The sequence below is a fragment of the Sardina pilchardus genome, chromosome 3 (genome assembly GCF_963854185.1).
Source record: "Sardina pilchardus chromosome 3, fSarPil1.1, whole genome shotgun sequence".
Lineage (NCBI taxonomy): Eukaryota > Metazoa > Chordata > Actinopteri > Clupeiformes > Clupeidae > Sardina > Sardina pilchardus.
In genome coordinates, this window is record NC_084996.1 from 17169336 (window position 1) to 17188688 (window position 19353).

General features: G+C 43.2%; 3 protein-coding genes across 4 annotated transcripts in view; 2 read left to right on the forward strand and 1 right to left on the reverse strand.

Moving 5' to 3' along the window:
- Nucleotides 1-2535, forward strand: part of LOC134076921 (germ cell nuclear acidic protein) — a 5527-nt gene extending 2992 nt beyond the window's left edge. The window contains exons 2-6 of the mRNA XM_062532220.1: nt 481-563; nt 737-805; nt 1824-1875; nt 2036-2072; nt 2172-2535. Of these exons, the coding sequence (XP_062388204.1) occupies nt 481-563; nt 737-805; nt 1824-1875; nt 2036-2072; nt 2172-2205 (275 nt within the window). The 3' untranslated portion in view covers nt 2206-2535. The remainder of the gene's footprint in view (nt 1-480; nt 564-736; nt 806-1823; nt 1876-2035; nt 2073-2171) is intronic.
- Nucleotides 2536-3946: 1411 nt separating this feature from the next.
- Nucleotides 3947-9004, forward strand: nosip (nitric oxide synthase interacting protein). Its single transcript, XM_062532206.1, has 9 exons — nt 3947-4321; nt 4723-4828; nt 5229-5310; nt 5958-6093; nt 6493-6686; nt 7563-7679; nt 8223-8293; nt 8483-8591; nt 8695-9004. Exons 1-9 carry the CDS (start codon nt 4252-4254, stop codon nt 8764-8766), a joined length of 957 nt encoding a protein of 318 aa, XP_062388190.1. The 5' UTR covers nt 3947-4251; the 3' UTR covers nt 8767-9004.
- Nucleotides 9005-9036: 32 nt separating this feature from the next.
- rcn3 (reticulocalbin 3, EF-hand calcium binding domain) lies at nt 9037-13655 on the reverse strand. Of its 2 annotated transcripts, none has more exons than XM_062532207.1 (8): nt 13513-13655; nt 12884-13106; nt 12286-12479; nt 11852-12024; nt 11597-11657; nt 11154-11245; nt 10930-11037; nt 9037-9172 (listed from the first exon to the last, which is right to left on the reverse strand). In XM_062532207.1, the coding sequence occupies exons 2-8, from the start codon at nt 13099-13101 to the stop codon at nt 9065-9067; spliced, it is 954 nt and encodes a 317-aa protein (XP_062388191.1). In that variant the 5' UTR covers nt 13102-13106; nt 13513-13655; the 3' UTR covers nt 9037-9064. The 2 variants fall into 2 exon arrangements, with proteins under 2 accessions (XP_062388191.1, XP_062388192.1); XM_062532208.1 differs by lacking the exon at nt 9037-9172 and adding an exon at nt 10463-10679.
- Nucleotides 13656-19353: the final 5698 nt, after the last annotated feature.

Genomic DNA, 19353 nt, shown 5'->3' on the forward strand with positions numbered 1-19353 from the left:
GGATGTGTATTTGTGAATGACATGAAACATGCATGACTGTGTATACCTATACACATATAAATATGAATGCAGTTTTCTGTTTGTGAATGAGATTGGTGAGAGAGAGTTGTGTTCATTGTGTGAACATATGGGTGTGTTGTTTTATATGTAAGTGGATGACATAAATCAATTGATACTAATCTATGGAAAACTCTCATCTGGTCTTCCCATATTTGTAACACATTAGGGGCTGCATCATTTGTGCAGTAGTTGGTGTTTGGGATACAGTTAAACTGTAAGCCATACAAAAATACCCATACCCACACACACACACACACACACACACACACACACACACACACACACACACACACACACACACACACACACACACACATGCATGTTGTACGCATACAAACACACAGTCATAAACTAATAAACGTCACGTGTAACGTATGCACATGCATGTTATACTGTGAATGTTAACATCATCTTTTTCAGATGATGATGATGACGACGACGATGACGACGATGATGAAGAATATGTCGAAGGCTCTATCTGTTCAGTGTGTGAACACTGCGAGGTAACGTTATGTCCGCGTTAGAAATTAGAATCCTCAAAAGTCTCACCTTCTCCATAGTCCCCACACCCACTGCATCTCCTCTTCCTCATTTATCCTCCTCTTCCTCATTAATCCCCTTCTTCCTCACCCTCAAGGATCACTCTCACACTCATGTCTGCTCTCTGTTCCTCTAGCACTGTGACGATTGTGATAAGTGTCCTTGCAAGGAAGGAGACGACGCGGATTACTGTGAACACTGTGATGTGAGTCCATTACAGCACAACATGAACATGTGTACAATAAATGATCAACAATATATGCTATATCAAAACAAACAAACAAACAAACAAACAAGTGATCTACAGACCAAAAAAAGACACCCAGACAAAATTCAAAATAAGAAACGAAACAACCACAAAGTTGGCAGATGACCACACTACATCCAGACCAAATTGAACGGCAGCACACACCGAACTTTCATCAACACAATACACCATAAAAACAATAAGCAGCACTGCTCATAAATAAACCTCAATCACAACGCAGGCAAATAAAGGCTAACTGGCAAACACCAAATCAAAATACATTCAGTAGTTGAGTTCACCTCTTGTGAGTGACTGTGGTACCGTAATCAGACACACATGCAACCAATAAGGAGCAAAACAGCCTAGGCAGAGCGACCATCTGATGCCAAGGGTGAGTGACCCTAGCTGCCTTAACATACTACAAATCTCAGCTCTTGGACATCTGAGAAACGGTTGGAGGACCACCAGAGCTCAGCTGTGGCCTGCTGACAGATGCCATAACTAGGTGTACTCTAATGTGCCGAGTGCAGACAGATGGACTGGTCACAGTTAGTCGAGTGAGACCTGCCATCACATGGAAGATGGGTTGGAGAAGTGCTTCGAATAGCCCAAGCACTTTGTAATAGGTCCATTCTGGTAATAGGGCTAAGGCCCAAACATTAAGAAGCTTGGTCGCACTTAGAACACTTTGTGAGGATGAATGTCAGATGTTGGATGTGAGGATGATTATCAGATGTTGGATGTGAGGGTGAATATCAGATGTTGAATGTGAGGATGATTATCAGATGTTGGATGTGAGGGTGAATATCAGATGTTGGATGTGAGGATGATTATCAGATGTTGGATGTGAGGGTGAGTATCAGATGTTGGATGTGAGGATGATTATCAGATGTTGGATGTGAGGATGATTATCAGATGTTGGATCATGTGAGTGTGAATATCAGATGTTTAGTCTGTCTTTGCTCTTCCTCCACAGGACTGCAGCCTGTGTGCCATTTGCCCTGTGTGTGAGGCAGTCTGTCAGCCAGGTATAACAGAATCTATAATGAAACTATGGGCCTATATGCTTTAAATATATCTATATACCATGTCAGTTTGTTTTAACCCAAGTTTGGGATTTGACTTGTACTTGACTAGTACGTGCCTTGTGACAGCTGTTAGTGTTTTACAATTAATGTATCTCCACAGGTGGCTTCCTTGACACAATGACTGGATCAATCTACAAGTAAGACATGTTTGCAAATTATTTCATCTTTCTGTTATGACATAACCTATGAAGAAGGGAAGGGACTGATTATGATTCCACTTCGTTCCCATCTTTTAGGACTGTGGCTGATGTGTTCGACGGTGAACACTAAGCCCTTGTCGCCACCATGTGGCCAAATGAAGACACTGCAACCAGGGGATTGTTAGTATTTCAGTCATAGATTTTAAATATAATATTTTGATGATTAATAACTTATTTTCTGTCTTTTTTCTTCACTTTTTTTGATGCAAAGGGATTGCACAAGACAGTTGGGTCAACACATCGACTGTAAAATGTCATTGAACAATACCTTAAATTGAATTTATGTTTTATTAAATGACACCTTTAAGATGTTAACATGAAGAAGAAATAATCTAGGTCTTGTCTGTGTTGCCTGGACACATCGTGGGTCTATATTAAATACAATTTTGGGTATATTTTATATCTGTGTAAAGTGTCTTTTCTCACAAGTTCACTTGGGAAAAAATAACATCCTTCTGCTGGTTGCACAGCTGCACCTAACGATAAACGAAGGAAATTCAATACACATGTTAAATGAATTATAGCCCATACAAAGTATAAGACATGGAATTACATTTTAAAGTCTAAGGCAGACCATTCCACGGGGCAGCATTTGAAAATAAAGAGTGAAATGGATTACAACGCCTATTAAACCCCATGAGGATGTGGAGGCCATTATAATAAATAAGCTTATCTTATATCTTACATAAAAAAAATGCAGTCTAAAAGCATTCACAGAGATAGTTTACCATATTTACAATACAGAATTTAAAAATCAGAGAGTGAAATGAATATGTTATGCTTCAACTGCTTTTGAAGTGCATTCCAGTATGAAGGTGCATTTTATCCAGCAGCGGAATGGCAATCTGTGCAGCCGTCTAGAACAGCCCATGCCTGGCTCAGCCTCATCAGCCGTATTTCATATTTCTCATATATCTCGCTCATAGCCTAAGCTTCTAAAGCGCACTAGAGTTTAATTCCTGAATTCCAGTTGCAGAACAGCTGGTGAATGCCAGTTAGTTAGTAAGACCTCTTCATGGAAGAACTTGGGATAGGCCTATCAAAGAAAACATTTAAATATAGCCGCAAGAGGCGATGGCGGGCCTGAGCACCTGTGGTGCGCGACCCGTTAGCCTCTGTAGCCCAGTGTCAGTAGCCTGACGAGCCAGACCCACATCAAGATGTAGGGTCTGGACACTCACCGTAGACAGGGCTCAATCGGAGGGGTGGGATAAACAGTTGTCTTTCAAATTCCCTCCCCGCAATAGGATAACGCTAAACAAATCATCTTCTTGTTTTCAAGTAGCAGGATGCGTAACCTTCCCTCTCCACGCAATAGGATAACGCTAAACGAATCATCTTCTTGCTTTCAAATAACAGGATGCGTTACCGTCGCAACTTCTGGTCGCATGTCAGTCACCATTATGTTAAGCCCACCCACCGACTCTATACACGCTGTGATTGGCCCGCTTGTATTTTCCAGTTCTCAGCTCCTTAGCTCTACGGAGCGTTGCTAGACTGCCCCGCCAGCCAAATTACATTTGCTGCCGCTAGGGGCGTCTAGATTTCTAGGCTACTGTGTCAGTGCATCACACAGATTTTGATTGTCTTCTGCTGTCTACGGTGACGGTCTCAGCTTTCCAAAGAGGTCAAGTATTTGATAGATCAAACTAGGTGGGAACAGTGGCCTCTCTAAAGCAGGCGCTGTGCAATTTCAGGCAAACCTTGAAAAGCCTAGAAATCTAGAAGCCCCTAGCGGCAGCAATGTGAGGCACTGAATGGATGGTGTATGCGACGACATCCGGAACCATATACAATAGACTTGTGCATAGGGGAGGCGATATTAGGAGTGCACACACAGTTTATGTCGTAGCAGGAGCACAGCACTAACCTAAATGTTATGTTATTGTACGTTAACCATGGTATAGAAGGTTTAATCGGTGTTAAAACACATTTTTTGCCTAAGTAAGAGGCTGAGAGTAAATTTCTGGCGAATTTTGTATGATCTTGCTACTTTATCTGTCTAGCACTAGCGTATCTTTAACTAGCATAGCAATAAACTGTTAGCTAACAACAATACTTCATCAGATAGATAGAAAGCTTTTAACGTTAAAGTTGTTTCCTAAATTGTACTGCAATGACACGCCACGGGAAGAACTGCACAGCTGGTGCCGTTTACACCTACCACGAAAAGAAGAAAGACACAGGTAAGAGTGTAAAATGTCATGTTGTCTATGATGTTAAAGCGTCTCTGGTTAAAGTCACTGTTAGCTAGTCAGGTTAACTCAATTTCATGAACTAACGTTGCCTCTCGGGGTTTCATTACACACACAGCCATATTTTTTCCAAATAATCAAATTTAGACTATCTCAGTCTAAGTGACACATCAAATGTAAGCTTGTATGTTAACCGTATGATGCCAACGTTAAACTCCTTTAGCCAAACTTCTGCACTAACAGCCAGGTCTCCGTGTACTAAACATTCATTGTCAGGTCAACCAACTGAAAAGCAAAGGGGAAGCATTAATAGAGCGTTTTGTAATTAGTATCCAGTTTCCATTTAGTCCACGTGTTAACGGTTTTGTTTATTTTTGCTGTTTAATCTCCAGCTGCATCAGGTTATGGGACTCAAAGCGTTCGTCTGGGAAAAGACGCCATCAAAGATTTCGATTGTTGCTGCCTCTCGCTGCAGCCATGCAGAGACCCCGTTGTTACGTGAGTGTTCAAACTTATCCAACCCTTATGACAGGGATTATCAAGTGGGCCTGACAGAAAAGAAAAAAAAAATCTTCACGGCCACCCTAAATATGATGTTGCTAAATTGACTGTTGTGGCTATAAGAGACATGATTACCCAGCTACATTTAAGTTCAGTTTAATATATTCACACACACTGGATGTGGTGGACCTAACTTTATTCTGAGATCAATAGGCTCTCAAAACAATTCCAAACAGTATATGATTATAAATCATAGATTTAAGTTTAGCTTATTTCAATCAACTCTGTAGTCGGTAGAACTAGGCTGTGTAATTGTTATGATGTGGTGGAAAGCTGTTCTAGCTGTCACTAAGTTTATGTTTGTGTTTGTACCCAAATACATGTTGTAACCGTCTAGTCCTGATGGATTTTTGTATGAAAAAGAAGCCATCCTGGAGTACATCCTGCACAGAAAGACAGAGATTGCCAAAAAAATGAAGGTTTGAACTCCTTTGCTCCTCATGTCCATAAAAAGTTATTTTGAATTTTTTCTCAGTCACTTTGGGGCATTTCTTAAAACTACTAGTTCAACCTCCACATCCTTTTGTCACACGTGCCAATCATGAAATAATTTCTTATTACTTCAGACAAACAGCAAATTCTTTACCACATCCATGCGACTGCTTGTCTGCACTTGTTGTGCAAACATTTATGAAAATGGCACCAAAGCGACTGAGGAAAACTTTAAAACAAACATTCATTGGCCGCGTTTCCCAGATTCGTTAAGAAGCTCTTAAGTGTTAAGAACTTCTTAGGAGCACTCTAAAAAAACGTTCTAAGAACGCTCCTAAGGAGCTTCTTAATGAATCTGGGAAACGTGGCCATTATCATTAACATCATATCAGTGTATGCTTGGAGGAGATGTGAAAGGGTGCCTTTTCATTCCCTGGTGCTAAGCTGCCCTTCTGTTTCTTCTTCTTCTTCTGTTTAATGGCAGATTACATCCTTTAAAATGTTGTATACCGCCACCTACTGTACAGGAGTGTGTAGAGTGATACCTTTTGGCTACTTAGTCATGATGGAGTAAAAAATAAAACTAGAGATAATAAATCAAACCAAACTGCCCTTCTGTGTGTTCCTCGTGCAGGCGTATGAGAAGCAGAAGAAGGCTCAGCGCAGTGAGAACCACCTGGAGGCCACCTCCGAGCAGCGCGAGCGAGTGGAGAACTTCAAGAAGAACGAGGGCAGCATTGTGTCCAAGCCCATCAACCCCTTCACCTCAGGTGTGCACTGCAGGCAGTCTGAAGAGCACCTTCACTGTCAGATCATTAGGGAGCTTAGTTAGCATGTGAGTGCCCTATAAGAGGAGATGAGGCACAAGGATAAATTATTCTTTCCAAGAAATCTCTTCCTGAGAATGTTTTTGTTTATTTGACCTTCTCCTTATTTGTAACAATCTAACACATGCTAGAGTAGCATTATTTGGTATGGTCTTCAGATATTAGCAGAGAAGACTTTACTCTGAAGAGGAAATTCTGATTATCTTTACTCCCTAAATGGAATTCATAGGGATCCTGTGGTCAGTGTTGACGTTCGGTCAGGTCATTTGAAACTAAATGGTAATGTCACACAGCTGTGTGCTTACAGTGGCTCCCTGTCCATCTCCGCCGTTTCTTCTCCAGGTAAAGATGGAGCTGCTCAGAATGGATCAAAAGCTGTGGCCGGTACCGCTGCTGGATCAGATTCAGCAGTTGCGGGCTCTAGCTCTGGCGCCGGCTCCAGCGCCAGCTCCAGCATTAGTTCCACCTCAGCATTGCCAAGTTTCTGGATCCCCAGTCTCACTCCAGAAGCTAAGCCTACTCTAGTGAAGAAACCAGTGAGTAGATGATGCACTAGTCACGATGAATTGATGATTGATCATGCCTCTGTTTTTACAGCTTCCCTTTGAGGCAAGACATTTTTGAAAACCAGCCCAGTTCACTCTGTGCACGGAGGACAAAAGTCCCGTTGCCCCGAATGCCGTTCAAACAGTGATATTACCTCGGTTCTGGTGAACGTGTATTTTTGTGTAGTACGGTAAGATAGAGTGATATTATGCATAGGTATCAAAGTATAGTGTAGTTACAGTAGTTTACCATCCAAAGGACGCCAAAGTAATACAGCTCTCCATGTTCGTTGCCTTGTCAGGGATAATTTCATAGTTAGCTTGTGCTGTTAGCCTCATTACAATTGATTACCAATGTGAAAGCTAACAACTGGAAAGAAGGTCATGTCATAGTTGAACGGCATTCTGGGACTTTTCGTCCTCCGTGCACAGAGCGAAGTGTTGAAGAATCGCTATTGATGTTTTGCCTTGCAAAGTGTTCTAAATTGCACCTGCGGTTTGAACTGTATGAATGTCTAGTCTTGATGTAGGCTAATTGATGTAATTTGAAAATCCACTTGGGGTTAATACAGTCATAGTTTAGTAAAAGCTTACAGATCCCTGCCACCTAGGGAAAAGGTTATCTGAGGACAGTGCTTTGACCTTGGGATGAATTCTGTTGTGTACACATCCTCTTGGCAAGTTTTCTTCTCCACAGTTGAACAGTTACCATGTCCTCTGTGTGCACTGTGTGGTACTCTGTGGACTTAAAACTATTTTTCACGGTCACTGTGCCCCCGAAGAAGAGGACGAGAGAGCCCCAATGCAGCGAGTGACTGGTCATCTCTGGTTTAGTGACTGGTCATCTCTCTTTCTCTGCTCCTTTAGGATAAGACCGTGCTGTGTCCGATGTCCGGGCGCCCTCTGAAGATGAATGAGCTGGTCACTGTGCGCTTCACTCCTCTGGATCCTTCCCTGGACAGGGTGAAGTTGCTCACACGCCAGGTGAGTGTCCTCTGCCCTTACACGTGTTCCTCTAACCACATTTCACTCTAGTAGATCCACCACAGCACCCCCTGTCCTTTGTCGTCATGGACTGCGTTTACATACACTTTAGAATCCCGGTTATAATCGGGGTTTTGAAGTATCCCGGTTTTGTATTTGCACATGTAAACATCATACCCCGATTTTGGAACCTCGGATAAGCCCTTATCCCGGTAACGAGTATCCCGGTTATGCTAGGTGGTGTACTCCCAGAGAAACCGGGATACTGTTCCATGTATACACCTTATGCCGGTTTCTCAGGCAAAACACGTATTACATTAGTAACCGGGATACGGAGTGCTAATAGAACTTATTGTTGGTAACCAGAATACTGTTATTCGTCATGTAAACAGGGATATTAATAACCGGGTTTCTCTGTGTTCATGTAAACACCATATCCTGAATATGATCAAAATCGAGATAAGCCTCATAACCAGAATACTAAAGTGCATGTAAACGCAGTCATGGACTCCTCAGAACGTGTGTCTGTCTTGTTATCCACAGGATCGCTACGTGTGTGCCGTTACCAAAGACACGCTGGGTAATTCGCTCCCATGTGCTGTCCTCCGCCCCTCGTGAGTGGTGCTGCCTTTTGAGTTCTTAGCACATTCGTTTGGATCTATTTTGGACCTTTGTTGTAGCCTACTCTTTAATATACTTTCCCCCCCAATGGCTACCACAATACATTAAACTTGTATGTGCGCTCTCTTACATACACCCCACCCCTATCTATCTATCTCTCTCTCTCTCATTCTCTCTCTTAGAGGAGCGGTGGTGACATTGGAGTGTGTGGAGAAGCTGATTCGAAAAGACATGATTGATCCAATAAATGGAGAAAAACTAAAGGAAAAAGACATCATTGTTCTTCAGAGGGTGAGAGAATGTTGTGTTTGTGCACTGCACATTTTGGGTTGACAAAAAACGGAGCACTCTACAACTGATTTGTGTTTTCTTTTTTTTCCCGCCCCTCTCTCAGGGAGGAACGGGCTTTGCAGGATCAGGAGTGGACCTCAGGGCTAAAGAGGCCCGTCCTGTCATGCAGGCGTGAGAGGCGGAGGTAGACCGGTGTCCATGGAAACATCCTTTGAGGACCATTTGCTGTTTTCCTGTTTGAATTATGACATTTGAAACTGTACAGGAATTAGTTGTTAAGTTTTGTCTTTGTTTATTTCAAGGGATTTTTTTTTAGAAATATAAATATCAAACACGCATACATTTAAACACATTTACAATGTATATTTCTTTTTTTAAATAAATGGAAAGTTCAGTCCTACTCCAAATAAGAACTTGTGTCCCCTATTCATCTTTTTAAAAAGGCTGTATGTGTGTAACGCTGGGTCAACATCTCAGAGCTCATCGTGTTCTCCCAATATGAGCAGGCCATAGTCAGTGATCGTACTGATCTTCAGTTCATCCACCCTCTCCATGATCTCATCATGGGAGAGCTGGCCATCCTTTAGAGACAAGAAAGGAATGAGAGGTGGAGAAGGACTGGGGGGGTTGAGACACATTGCTGTAGGATGGCAAAAACAGGCAAGTATTATACAGGTATGGTGTCCTACTCTTAAGAACCCTTCCACCTCCATACAGGCCAAGGGCTCGTAGTATCTAGCAACACATTTGCAATTAACTTGGCAATAATTACATTTTACATTTAATCTCACCTCAATGCTGCATGTCCAACAAGTAATGTCATTTTGGTGAGAGCAGATCAGTCACTGCTCTGCACAGATAAGCTCAAGCTGTGATATGTGTATGTTTTGAATTCAGAAAAATTGGAGCCTACATCCTTTCAGATACAGAAAAAAGATTCAAAACAGATTCTTATTATAAAAGTGAATAATTAAAAGGGATAAAATCAAGAGGAATTATGAAGCAATTTTAATTTAAACCAACATGGCTTTATTGAGAATTCACAGAGAGAAAAATGTTCCACTAGAAAACAGTGATAGTCACTTTCTTCTCCTACTAATGTCTCCAACTGCCTCCTTGTTATTCATTCTCGTCCCCACTGCATTCTAACTGCCTTTGGGCGGATTCTGCTTTGCAGATGTGCGTGTGTGTGCACCTGTGTGAGAGGGTTCCGCTTGTTAACAAGCTGACCTGTGAGTGAGTGAATGGAGCGTTTCTCACCTTCCTGAATATATCTGTATGTGTAAAAACAATCTCTTTTCTATGTCCTATAAAAGATGATTGACAATAAAAAAAACACATTTTGTGACTTAATCCCCCACTGGACTATTCCTATTTCAACACCTCTCCATAAAACAAGATCCTTTACCTCTCCCACCCCCATCACACATGGTTGACCCAGAAACATAAACCAGTCCTTCAAACACATACGTAAATAGTGTATCTTTTCATCACAAACATCTGCACAAGAATGGAGTGTGTGGAACCATAGGCTGCCAAGACTCTCTGTGGACAACAGTTTTTCACAAACTAACAGTGTATGGTCTTTCAGGATTGAGGATTGAAACTGAAATTGCATGCAGGCAGTGAGCAGCAAACACTAGAAAAAACAAACTGTGAGGATGGCAGATTAAAATTACCTGTTGAATCTGGATATGGCTTAAAAAAAAGACATTTGAGGCCACAACACTTCCCATTTGAGCAATCCTCAACTTATAAGTTCAGTGCTCAATGACCCCTCAATTAAGGCCACAATAGGTCAAAAAACACCCCCTCCCCATCCCACCCCACCCCATCCCACCCATGTAGATGTAACAGATCCCATAAGTAACAGTCAACTCCTTGAATATTGTACCTTTTCTAATCCCTACAACTTTTTAAACAACCTACCCCCCACCCGCTATCCCAATCCACCCCAATTCCCAACGCTGGGTGATGTGATCAGAGCTCGTCATGTCTCTTGGTGAGGTCTTCACCGTAATTGGTTGCCTGGCTCCCCACAAACATGTTCCAGTTGGCTAAAATTTCTTTCTTGGAGATTTTCTCATCCTGCGCAGGGAGTCATGAACAAACAGGTGCCGCCCGTTCATTTGAAAGTGATTCAGAATTGGATGGAAAGGGGGAAAGAATTAAGTAGAGGAAATGAAGAAAGAGTGTTGATGGGACAGAGAGAGAGAAGAGATAAATTCAATTAATAAAAATTGGCAAAAATTATTCACAGGTGAGTCCCTTAGATTTCTACCATTTAAAAAAAAGCATGTCCGTGTTCAGTGACAAGTTTGCATTTTCTGTTCTGTACCTTATTTGTGTCCGTCTCGTGGATTAGATGTTTTGCTTCATTATCTGCATGGTCCACCTCTCCAGGCAGGATCCAGTTAGCCACCTCAACGGCATCCAGCAAACCATCCTACAGTTGGACAAGGACACAAGGTGCGCTTTACATTCAATTTCTGTGTCAGGGAGAGATTTAACATACAGTTTCAATTAGCTTCTACAAATAAGGTGTAGAAGTCTACACCATACCTTATTTGTGTCCCTGAACTCTATGAAGTGTTTCTTCTCTGTCTGGACCCAGTCAGGTTCACTCTCCCCAGTCTCCGGGGTGTACATGTCACCTAAAGGATGTGATGGACACACACACACACACACACACACACACACACACGCACACACACACTTAGACTAAATTCCCATGATGGAGAGATCTAGCATTTCAGATAATGAAGTTGTCATTTGAAGCTATGGGGCTGGTGGGTATAAACGCATTTACAATTCATCCGTGTTGATTATGCTTCTGTCAGAAAGGGCACAAGTACAGTAGACACAGAATGAAGACAAAGGTCGCTACGAAATAGAATACATCAGGTATAAAATAACACAAGGTTGTATTGAACAAACATATTGTGACATGGCGAACTCTGTGATGTTGTGTCATTTTCATCACAAGACATGAATAGCAACCATACCAATGTACTCGTGCATGTTGATCTTGCCATCGCCATTCGTGTCAATGTCTTCTAGAGTTTCCTGCAATGAATCAGGTAAAGACCATTAGAGATGTCCTACACCTTCCACAGTAACAATAATGTGCAACACCTCTGCTCTTCTCCTTTCAGTAATGTTCCGTCTAAACCCCTCGGGTCCCACCTTCTCGTCCCAAAAATGTGGAGGGCTATCTAGTCACTTTCTGGGGGCTAAGGAAGCAGAGTCTGGGGTCTCACCTGGACGATGACGTCCTTCATGTGGTCATAGTCCTCGGGGTGGATGAAGGCGGTGAACTCCTCTCTGGTAGCAATGAGATCCCCATCGCGGTCGGCGGCTCTGAATCGCCTCTCGTCGCGCTTCAGCATGGTCTTGTAGCTGGCTTTGTCAGCAACGTCTTCAAACTCATCATCTGCGGTTCAAAAGAGTGAACAAGTAAGTCTGTGCTTCACATTAAACACCAGATCTCTATATGCTGAGGAAAGTGTGCATCTGCACTGTGCTGCGATACACTTTTGAAAAATATGTGCTTAGTGACTGGAATTAAAATTGGGAAATGTGAAGATTTATCTTAATCTGTCTGGAGTGCGGGTCCCCAGAACCACCTTGTTTGGGTGTGCTTTAATAATTTTTGGGATTATTAAATTAACAACATCAACAAAGTAACCCTTACTGAGATAATATCCATAGGTGGTGTTCTTGTACTCCTCCCATGCAATCTTCCCATCCTTATTCTGGTCATACTCCTTCCAGTGTTTGTCCACGTTCTCCTCGATGTACTTCCTCTGTCTGTGTTTGATCCAGTAGTGCAGCTCTGAATGGCTGACCAGCCCATCCTTGTCTGTGTCAATGCGTTCCACAATTTTTCTGTTGAACAATTACAAGTGCAGACCATGGTGGTGGTGACCAGACTGACCAACTGAACAACACAACAACAAAACAAGCTTGAAATAGTGTTCACATTAAATGGTAGGAATTTCCTAAATTCGGGTGGTTTTGGTGGAGCAAATGTGTGGTTAAGACTTGTTGCTCAGGTCATGCATCTAAGAAAGTACAACTAATGGCATTACATCTGCTGGAGCTCCACCCATCTCTGCTTTACGTGACACCTCTGGCTGCTGCAACACTCAGACACATTGCCACCCACCACTCCAAGGCTGGCCATTTCTCTCCGTTGCATGTCTATAATTCCCCTCCACCATAGAACAGAGTAGACTAGGCCAACAGATAATTCAGAGAATAGTCATGGATATGCAGCACAGAGTTCTTACCCCAATCGGACTTTGCTTTCCTCTGGGCTCAGCTGGTCAAATGTTTTGGATTCCTCTTTGCCTAGGAAGGCCTCGTGATCATATTGGTATCCGTCGGAATCGTCGTGGGCATGGTCACTAAGGTCACGCTGATGATGCACTCGTTTTTCCTGCGCAGGGACGGTCAGTGTGACCCCGACCATCACAGTCAGGGTTGCCAGCAATAGCAGTGACTGCATCTTCCCTGAGGAAAGAGACAGAATTGATAGAGGCCGGAATATATGGTGCAACAGACATTGGATTCAATACACCAAAACAGCCTTTAACAACTTTATTTGAAGTCCGTTCTAGATTGTTTGCAGACATGTGTGGGGCATATTCAATTAAATTACGAAACAATTCACCCATTCCTCCACCACCAAATAAAGATAGATGTGTGTGAGTGACACGTTACTTTGCAACTGGCGTCACCGAAGTAATAAAATGGCACGGCTTGTATTAGCCAGATCTCTTTTTGGAATCGTGTGTTTTGCATTTGTTTTGACCAAGTTACAAAATCAAGCAACGGTGCAACAGATAGCAAGTGCCCAAAAAAACTTTACACAGCTGAAATCACTATGAGGAAAGGTTAGATAATGAAGGAATCTTACCAATGTATCAGTGGAACAGGCAACAGCGGTGTTTCCTCAGATTTGTGGAAGGATACGCGTTGGCACTTTACTGTCTCTTAAAAGTGGACAGGGATGGGGCGGTGATTTGGTTTAAACCACGACTACTCCTCGAAGAATTGGCATAGGGGTTAGCCAATAGACTGATCAAATTGGGAGGGACGAAGAAAGTGTCTTATTTTGACTGGCTAGAGAGCGCCACGTTGACACGCGAACGAGCGTAATACCACGCGGGTGCGCGTATGAAGTTGATGAGGATGAGGAAATTTGGACACTTTTAGAGAAACGATGAAGATGTATGTTGATAGTGCAATGACAGCTGACCTAACGCATAAAAAGCATCACCTGTAAGTGCTCGTCATGGACAATAAATATTGAAGTCATTGTTTCAACACAAATCCTACCCATAATAATATGACCAACTAGAACTCTTCCCTTGAGTAGGCTATGGTTCTAATGGAATCTAAATAAGAACCGTTAAATTAATATTTTTGAGAGGCTCAAGTGTATTCAAGTGAAGCAGTTCCATTTTACTGCTCAGTAGTGATGCTCTTCCACACAATCGACACACGAGGGCAGAGTGGACCATTTCGAAGGATGTCGAAGTAAATGCACGCTTGGTAGCCTATGGCAAGTCCTTTTTAACTTTTAATCGAACCACAATCCTATTTTTAGGCCTAATCAGATATCCACATTATCGTATACTATATTATAGTCGACTTACCCTTATGCATAATAGTATAGCCAATAGGAATTGAATCTAAAAAAATATGCACAACTTTGATTTTACTAGTCAAAGGTACTTGTAAGATATCTTAAATGTCGCCAATTAATATGGCTTGTTTCACATAAGCGAAATTCAGTTCTTTCTAGTCATTACCATTTTAGATATCCACAATGTCATTCTTCCTTTCCTCAATTGTAATGTCAGACATCAAATAACTCATTCATCAAATGACAAATGACACCACTTTTACCATTCAGGTGTCATGGGCCTTCAGTTTCAGACAGTCATTCTTCCAATCCACAATCTCCAATCTCCAATTTTTCCAAATCCCCCCCCCCCCCCCCCCCCCCACACACACACACACACACACATAGATTGAGCCCCAAAAGTTGTTGCTCATAGATTTATTTTCTCTCGTATTTCATATTTTGCCCTCGTTTGCTAAAGCTTCCATGAAAAAGCTACTTTATGACTAAATTACTGCAAGCTGTTCAGTGATCATACTGTTATTTTGTAACTCTACATTGTTAATCTGAATATTGTGCTTTCACTCGTCACTGCTTCACCATAGCCCACCTAGAGTAACTGACTAGGCCAGAGAGAGGGCAAGTCAGTGAAAACAAAATATCTTCTGAAAGCTACACAACCATACACCGCATATTCAGTTGTAACCCAGTTTCTCTCTCTCTCTCTCTCCATCCCTACACACACACACACACACACACACAGCTGTGCACATGCATAATGTTTACCTGCCGTTTCCCCTTACCTCCTTTGTCCCTCCCCATCCCTCACCCCCCCCCCCCTGTGAGTCTGTCTTTCCCTCCCTCTCTCCCTCCCTCATTTTTCTAGTCCTCTCCCTCCATTTCTTTCTCTCTCCTCTTCCTTTGCCTGAGGCTCTGTGTCTAGTTCCATGGAGCAATTGAAGGTGACAGGGCCAGAGAGGGGGGGAGAGAGGGAGGATGTGCCATAGTGTAGCCCGAGGGCACGGAGAGAGAGAGAGAGAGAGAGAGAGAGAGAGAGATGGAGGGAGGGAAAGAGAGAGTGGGAAGGAGAGAAAGACAAAACAAAGCAGAAAGTGCTTTAGCATTAGATAGAGAGATGACTGCAAGAGGCAAAGATGGATAATAAATCATTTATAACCAGTGTATAAGCATTCATCTGCCTCCTCTTGCTCAAGTAGTGACAGAGTTAATATTAGGAAGATTTCAACTGGACGCGGTGCGTTAGCTATAGCAATATGCATACACGTAGACATATGCATGTATAAGGGACAAGCTTTGCCCCCTCCCCTTCGTACACATATATTCACTTGTTCTTTGTTTTAAAGACTTGATGTTAATTTGTCCTGGCATTGTTGCTATGGTGACCTCTCTTCCCCCTCCCCCCTAGCAGTAAGAGAGAGGGAGAGAGGGTGACAGGGATGAACTAACAAGACACTGAAAAAAATGTGCCCTAAAGCTGCACAAATTTAAGTTACACACACATACACGCATACGCACAAACACACACACACACACACACACACACACACACACACACACACACACACACACATACTCATACTCACACACATACTCACACATCCATGCACACACGCACGCACACACACACACACACACACACACACACACACACACACACACTCACACACACAGTCAGAGGAGGCACATAAATAGAATGGCAAACAGAGAAATACATGACTACATGCAAACATTAAAACATAAAAAAATGTAATGTTAGAATTCAGAAAAAGCTTACGTTAAAAAACCTAGAAGACCCAAAGTCATGTTTTTTTTTTCCTCCCTGGAGCAAATATACATGAGTACATATGCACATTTTAATGTGTTTTTTACATCCTATGCATTCTCTACCGGATTTATGAGTTCAGTCAGAGAGAGAGATGCTGGGGTGGAAAGGCAGTGGTGTGTGTGTGTGTGTGTGTGTGTGTGTGTGTGTGTGTGTGTGGGGGGGGGGTTGTATTGCAAGAGGGGAGGGATGGGGGAGTCCTATCAACCGGAAATAAAGGAAGCTGGCATCAGTGCCCCCCTCCCGCACGCCATCCCTCTCCACCCCTCTCCACCCCCTTCCTTCTTGTGCCCTCCTTGTCAGTCTCTGCTCTCATCTCGGCCGTGTTTGTGGCCTGCTCTGGTGACGCTCGTTTCGCTGCAACTTTCTGCGCCGTCCCCCTCAGTGTTCCACATCTCCCAGCTCCTCTTCTCCCCTCAGTGTTCCACATCTCCCAGCTCCTCTTCTCCTTGCAGTGTTCCACATCTCCGAGCTCCTCTTCTCCCCTCAGTGTTCCACATCTCCGAGCTCCTCTTCTCCCCTCAGTGTTCCACATCTCCGAGCTCCTCTTCTCCTTGCAGTGTTCCACATCTCCGAGCTCCTCTTCTCCTTGCAGTTTTCCACATCTCCGAGCTCCTCTTCTCCTTGCAGTGTTCCACATCTCCCAGCTCCTCTTCTCCCCTCAGTGTTCCACATCTCCGAGCTCCTCTTCTCCTTGCAGTGTTCCACATCTCCGAGCTCCTCTTCTCCTTGCAGTGTTCCACATCTCCGAGCTCCTCTTCTCCTTGCATGGCTCTCTCAGCCTTCTGTGTGCATGGTCTCGCAGACGCAGCGCCAATGTTATGTGCGTTCAATCCGGTGTTGGTACACTTTTTGCGCAGTCACAATCACAGACTCGTGCAACTCGTATGTTTGGCCAGGGTATTGAATCAGGCACAGACGTAACTACAATAAGATGGTTGTATTTGCCACCATTCACGGCAAAGCATAAAAGGAATTTAAAAATCAAAGGTATCCTAATGTGTTTTCCGGTGGAGAGGGCCGTCTCAGAGCTGACTTTGAGAAGGGTGTAGTAGTGAATCACTATGAAGTGGATTAGTCCACTGCTTGGTAGAAAATGCCATAAACTCATCAGGCCACCAGGGATTGCACAAAGGTACAATCCAGTGGACCCTTTAAACTTTCTTTTAATTTCTTTTTTTTATTTGTGAATAGATCAAACATTGGCTTTCCACTTTTTTCTGTTTCCCTTTTTTTTGCTTCGCAGTCTTCTCAGCTCCGTGATTTGTAATCGTAATGGCAAAAGTTTTACCAAACAGGACTAAATTGCAATGTTACAGTCTATGTCATCACCCAGGTCTTACATTACCAGTCTGCACAAACAATTGAGACTCAACTAAGCAAAGAGGTCATAGCTGTATATACCCAAATGTAGCTCTCCAAGATGGGCTGTGCAATTAATCAAATTAATTGATAAATCCTCAATTATGACCAACAATTATGAAAACAACATAATAGAAATAAAACTTTTGTTTTGCTGCATTCCATTTGGAAACAATTATCTCTTTTTGTGTTGAGTTATAACCCCTTTGTTTTACAGTGGTAACTATTGTACAGTATCTATTATCTTTCATTGCATGTACTCGAAAAAAAAAAATTCAGGTGAATTAAGCTTGAAGATTTTCCTTTATTCACTGAGTTTTGCCATAATGAAGCAGCCCTATCTCCAAGGTGTCCCTATTTGCCCCCCCCCCCCCCCCACACACACACACGCACACACTGACACACACACGGCATCCTTCTTAGGTCTTGCGTGCTCAAAACCTCCCGCGTTACATGGCTAATCCAATAGAATATGCAAATGCACTGTTGTGATCATGACAAAGTGCGGTGGAGGGAAAACTCAGACAACATGCCCTGACAGGCGTGTGTCATGCGTGTGAACACGCCACGCACACCGAGGTCCACATGAGAGTTGACCCCCCCACCCCCACCCCCACGCCCACCCCCACCCCCCTCCTCTGCATCTGAACCCTTAGTCTTCCTGTCCTCTTAACATCTCTTTTGAGTTCACTCTCTTAACACAAGTGAGTAATATCTACTAAGACCTCGTTTCATCTATTGTTATGAAAGATGTTCTGAGATCACCTTGGCCTGGTGCACCTGTAACAGCAAAGGTCACCGTCACGACTGCACACATGCTACATATGTTAGTATAGCACTGGCGGGAAAGGGCCTTATTGGGAACTATTTAATACCTATAGGTGGTCTGGAACCACATCCTTAGTGGTTTTATTTCCTTTGCTCTCTCTCTCTCTCTCTCCCTCTCTCTCTCTCTCACTTTATCACCCCTTTTCCTGGCATTACGTTGGGACCTGACACTGACATTGACTCTGTATGTCATTTCTCTCTCTCACTTTCTCTCTCTCTCTCTCTCTCTGTCTCTCTCTCTCACCTCTCTCTCCCTCTGTCTCTCTCTCCCTCTCTCTCTCTCTTTCACCCCCCCCCTCTCCACTCTATCTCTCCATTGCTCCGAGGACCAGAGTGCCTGCAGATGCATTTCTCTGTAGCCCACTGCCCCTCCCTGCTCTCCTCTCTTTCGCCCTGTCTAACCCTCTCTGTCTCTCCCTCCACTCTGTGTGTCTCTCTCACCCCCCTCAGCACACGCGCTCCACTATCAACAAAGCAAGAGACCGAGGAGGAAGCAGAGGAAGGGGGTGAGAGGAGAGCAAAGAAGTTTGAGGTGCTTTACCGTCCTACCGACAAGGTGAGTGGCCAATAAAGGAACTAAGGAGAAGCAAATATGTGGAAATTGGAAAAGTCTGAGCAAGGTTTAAGTTCAGCTTGACACAGACAGAAAGGCAACATTTTTAAAAATCAGGCTGAAAGAGCGGGACATTTGTTGGAAACAGAAGATCATGACCTTATCTGTCTTCTCCCATCTTGTGTGATGGAGTCGGAGAGGATGGTGGAGATGTCAGCGTGCTGTAGTCTGGGAGAAGGTAGACGCTTAGTTGTGTAGAGATTGCGTAAATAGAATGCATTTGTCCATCTGGCTACCATGTTGTTTGGTGACGTTCAGCAGCGTTCTCCACGCCGGTAGCGCGACTCTAGAATTTTACTCTTGAATACATAGCCTGTAAAATATTGCAGAATATTGGTCGAACCTTGTGCAAAGTCAAGATATGCCAGTAAATTTGGTCTGAATTGATCTATCAGTTTTATAATGGGATGTGTTTTGGGTGGAAGAATGAATCAGGTGTACATTCATTCTTTTATCTATGAGACTCATGATTTTTTAAACTGAA